Raw genomic sequence first — 4,150 nt, 5'->3', positions numbered from 1 at the left:
AATGTGCAGGACTCAACTTTTTAGATCGTTTCTTGTGCACTGAATGAGTTCAGATAAAGCGAAAAACACGAGAGAGTAAAATAAGGAAGAATCAGAAGTAGTTCACGGTGTAAAGTAGGACAGTGTGCTCACTGCCGGCTCTCCCGCCCAGATTAACGCTGACTCAGATCGCCTCTGTGCTGCTAAAATTAAACAATTGTCTCCACTGATGGATAGAATATCTGCTTATTGTCATGGCAACACTGCTAAATTTCAGTATAAGTCTAAAAATGTGTTGAATGTAGGTCACATGTCTTTAAGATTTGGATATTTGTAGCTGTTGTCCAAGTGGTAAAGTGTGACTCACTGCAGGTTTTTGATCAGGAAATGAGATCTTTAAAATGTGAATCAACCATCTGTGTCTCTGTCAGGATCCGAGGCTCCTCCCCCTCCAGCTGCGGCTCCAGCCCTCTGAACATCACCAGCACCCCTCCACCCGACACCTGCTCCCCAGGGGGCAAGAAGGTAACACACACACACACACACACACACACACACACACACTAGGCTTGAGAGGTATGTAATATTTTATACTTTTCCTGAAAATTCGCTGGGGTGTACGGTATGGGCAGATTATCGGCCCGGCCAGTTATCAGGGCCGATATTTGGCACTTTGCTGATTGTTTCTATCTGCGTTTTATTTCAGTTGATCAACATGGCTGTAAAACCAAAAATGTTTAAAGAAAAAAAAAATTTTTAAATCACCAATTTTTTTTTTTAAAAAAAAAAAGGAAAATAGGGAAGAGTTTATTAAAGATATAAGTTTATTTAAGGAAAAGATGCCATTCAAACCAACAATTTCTTTTAAAAAGAGAAAGCATGCATTTTTTAACCCCAAATTTTTAAATAAAAAAAGGCCAAAGTCTTATATCTAAAAATTGTCTATTTTTTTTTTTTTTTAAATGGCCAAAAAGTTTAAAAAAGAACAGAAACGGAGTGTCGATGGTCATTTCAGAGAGTGTATGGCGTTTAAAATTTGCCTCGCAGTCATAAACAGTTGAGTTGTGGAGATAAGCAGTAGGTGGCGCTAATTCTTCAATCAGGTGTTACTGCAGAAGAAGAAGGCAAACCAAGACGATGATATTAAAAGATTCAACAAAAGAAAACAATAGATTAATAATAACAGAGCGCAGACTATAAGATGGAAACAGAGTTTGAACAATATTTCAAGCTGCTAAAAGCCTCCAGTGATGTTGCTTTCTCCCGCCTCCTCCCCCAAACGTAAAAACTTTTTCTGCAATATTTCAAGATTTTTTTAATTTCATGTTTGAGATTCATATAAAAAGAGGCTGGAAACACATCCAGAGTCTGTTCCTCTGTGGACAAACGCAAAGACATTTGAGGACATTTGAGTGGAAATGTTGTCAGCTGAAAGTGATCTGTCTTCACAGATCCAGAACGGAGGGACACCTGAGCTGCCGAACACAGGGATCATTCCCGGACCTGATTCTGTCGGCTACCCGTACTCCAACCAGTCCATCATGAGTGAGTCGCACACAAACACACACAGTGAGCCCGAGATCCTCGACTTGTTGTTCCTGAGGGCCACTTCTGTGAAATAACAGGAGCCCAGGGCCAGGGGCCAGGGGCCAGGGGCCAGGGGCCAGGGGCAGCAGCCCCATACGTGTATATAGACAGATTTTCAGACAGTTCTGAGATTTTAGGACTTTTCAGGGATTTTAGAATATTTCTTGAAAAAGAAAAGTAAAGTATTTCTTTCTTGTTTCTTTTTAGGACATTTCTAGGATTTTAGGATGTTTATAGGATTTTAAGACATTTCTTGGATTTAAAGATGTTTCTGGTATTTCAGGATATTTCTCATATTTTAGGACATTTCATTTCATTTCTAGGACCTCTGTGGAGGGTGCGGGGGATCCTCTACTGGCACTTATTTGATAAACAAGCTCTATTTTGATGCTGTTTCATGCACTCTGGCATCTTATGTGTACTAAAAGTACAAAAACAATTCCCAGTCTAAAACTTTTTATTTTTATGGTGGATTAGAAAATAGTTGGGGGGCCACTCAGCATCCTGTTAGGGGCCAGATTTGGCCCCGGGGCCGTAAGTTGTGTATCATTGCTCTCTTGAGTTTATTGAGATTATTTGGTTGTTTTCTAACTCATGAGTCTCCTCCTCTGTCCAGGTGACAACTCCCACCTGAGTATAGACATCATGGAAGAGCCCGGCTCCAGCAGCCCCAGCAACGACGAGGCGGCCATGGCGGTCATCATGTCCCTGCTGGAGGCGGACGCCGGCCTGGGCGGCCCCGTGGACTTCAGCGACCTGCCCTGGCCTTTGTGAGGAAGCTGGAAGGGAGACAGGGAGACTGCCTGTTGGACCCAGAGCCGCTGATGGAGAGAGTTCAGTCAGGTTGGATTCTGGCTGTCATGTCACACCGACACTGCAAAAAGTATCCATCTTAGCACGTTATAATTTAATAGAACAGGCTGTAGATACTGAAGATTTCTCCTAAAACTACTAAAAACAAGAGTAGATCATTTCAGTGCAGATTTCACTCCTTTATTCATCATTCCCTGTAGGTGGACAAGTGATGCTGAATTTCACTGAAGTTTTCTTTTTTAAAAACACGCTGTTAAGATGATGCTTTTTGCAGCGTTGGTTGGCTGCAGACGAGGCGTTCCCTAACATTGCCACGGTGAGACACCATTACTCTAACAACAGTGGAGTCAATGGGATCTCGAGTTACAGGACTGCGGTGCTAAGGTGTCTGCTGAAGGACTGAACTCTGTCCAACAGCAGCTCTGGGACCTGCCGTCGCCAGGTCCACGTCCAACCAACACAGGACTCCTGAGACGCTCACAGACAGTGGTTGAAGTTTGATGTTGGGTGGGGAGCGCTTGATTTCCGCCTCCTGCTGCGGCCCTCTCAACATCTCTGACTGTAAAGGTCTCCCTGTAGGACGCTGGTGCTGAACAGGCGCGGCTGTTTTAGCCGCAGCGGGAGATGAACACACAGCAGGCGTCCTCCGGAGATTTGCTTGGAATATTCTTAGAGGTTCTTTATTCCCAAAACGAAACACAGAATTCCACAAGCAGGTGTTTTTCAGTTCATTTTAACGAAATCCTTTTTGAAAAAAAAAAACACCTCGCTGCTGTTTCCTGAACTAACATTAGCAAATTTTTCTACAAGCAACTGAAGCTCATCCTCGCGAAATTCTGTTTTCCCAGAAGAGTAGAGCGGATTTTTCCCGAGTTTCAAAATTCATGTTTGAAAACTGTTTTAAAAACAAACCGGTCGACCTAAAACTACCTGCAGTATTTCTGTCAGAAGTTAAGATGATACATTTTAACCTCCTAAAGCTCTTTGCTGTTACAGCCAGTGATTCTTACCACAGACCATCAGAAAAGGACCAGTCACACAGGGTTCGTACGGTCATGACAAACCTGGAAAAGTTATGGAATTTTTTTACAAATAGCCATTTCCAGGCCTGAAAAAGTTTTGGAAAACTAAATATACCCTTAAAGTTTTGGAAAAGTCATGGAAAAAAAGAATGAAATTTAATTAAACGCATTTTTTTTCTTTCAAAACGGCTAAAAAAAAATTTAAAGAAAAAGAAAGAAAACATGCCTTCCAAACACACATTGAGGCATGTTTTCTTCAAAAATTGTTAGTAAAATAAATACATAATACGCCCGTCCCCTAAAGCCAAAATATAAAGAACACGTCCCTTCTCATTGCTTAATTAAATATTTGACATATGACAAAAGGCTTTTAACCCTTTGAAACCTGGATCAGTTTTCTTGTGCTGCGTTCAGACGCCTTTCACAAGCTGTCCGACTCTTTGAAACCTGAGCAAATTGGTTTAATTTCTTTCAAAAAACACTGGGGGGGAAAGGCAATGACCAACTAGGTAAAAATGTCCACAAACTGCCAGAGATTGGTAAAAGGTGACAAGAAAATTACCAAAGAATTGTTTTAAAAAACAGTAGAAAATTATCAAAAAATATGGGGAAAAATCCAGAAAACAACCATAATTCTAATAATTTTATATTTAAAATTATGTTACAGAAAAAAAATGAATACATAGAACAAATACTTAAGTGTTTTTTAATTTTCAACACTATTTTGGTTGTTTTCTTTGGGGTTTTTT

At 40.8% G+C, this 4,150-nt stretch overlaps 1 protein-coding gene across 1 annotated transcript; it reads left to right on the top strand.

Moving 5' to 3' along the window:
* Positions 1-309: 309 nt before the first annotated feature.
* Positions 310-3,512, top strand: LOC121938166 (aryl hydrocarbon receptor nuclear translocator-like protein 1). Its single transcript, XM_042481446.1, has 3 exons — positions 310-504; positions 1,431-1,524; positions 2,183-3,512. Exons 1-3 carry the CDS (start codon positions 367-369, stop codon positions 2,338-2,340), a joined length of 390 nt encoding a protein of 129 aa, XP_042337380.1. The 5' UTR covers positions 310-366; the 3' UTR covers positions 2,341-3,512.
* Positions 3,513-4,150: the final 638 nt, after the last annotated feature.

Source organism: Plectropomus leopardus, unplaced genomic scaffold, assembly GCF_008729295.1.
Source record: "Plectropomus leopardus isolate mb unplaced genomic scaffold, YSFRI_Pleo_2.0 unplaced_scaffold28686, whole genome shotgun sequence".
In the NCBI taxonomy this organism is placed as follows: domain Eukaryota; kingdom Metazoa; phylum Chordata; class Actinopteri; order Perciformes; family Serranidae; genus Plectropomus; species Plectropomus leopardus.
The sequence above is the reverse complement of the archived record's forward strand: the minus strand, read 5'-3'. Positions and strand labels throughout refer to the sequence as shown.

Excerpts from the sequence above, each read along its gene's own strand:
- LOC121938166 (XM_042481446.1), top strand. The coding sequence starts at position 367 with ATGAGATCTTTAAAATGTGAATCAACCATCTGTGTCTCTGTCAGGATC. Across the intron at positions 505-1,430 it reads GCTCCCCAGGGGGCAAGAAG|ATCCAGAACGGAGGGACACC; the intron begins GTAACACACACA and ends CTGTCTTCACAG. Across the intron at positions 1,525-2,182 it reads CTCCAACCAGTCCATCATGA|GTGACAACTCCCACCTGAGT; the intron begins GTGAGTCGCACA and ends TCCTCTGTCCAG.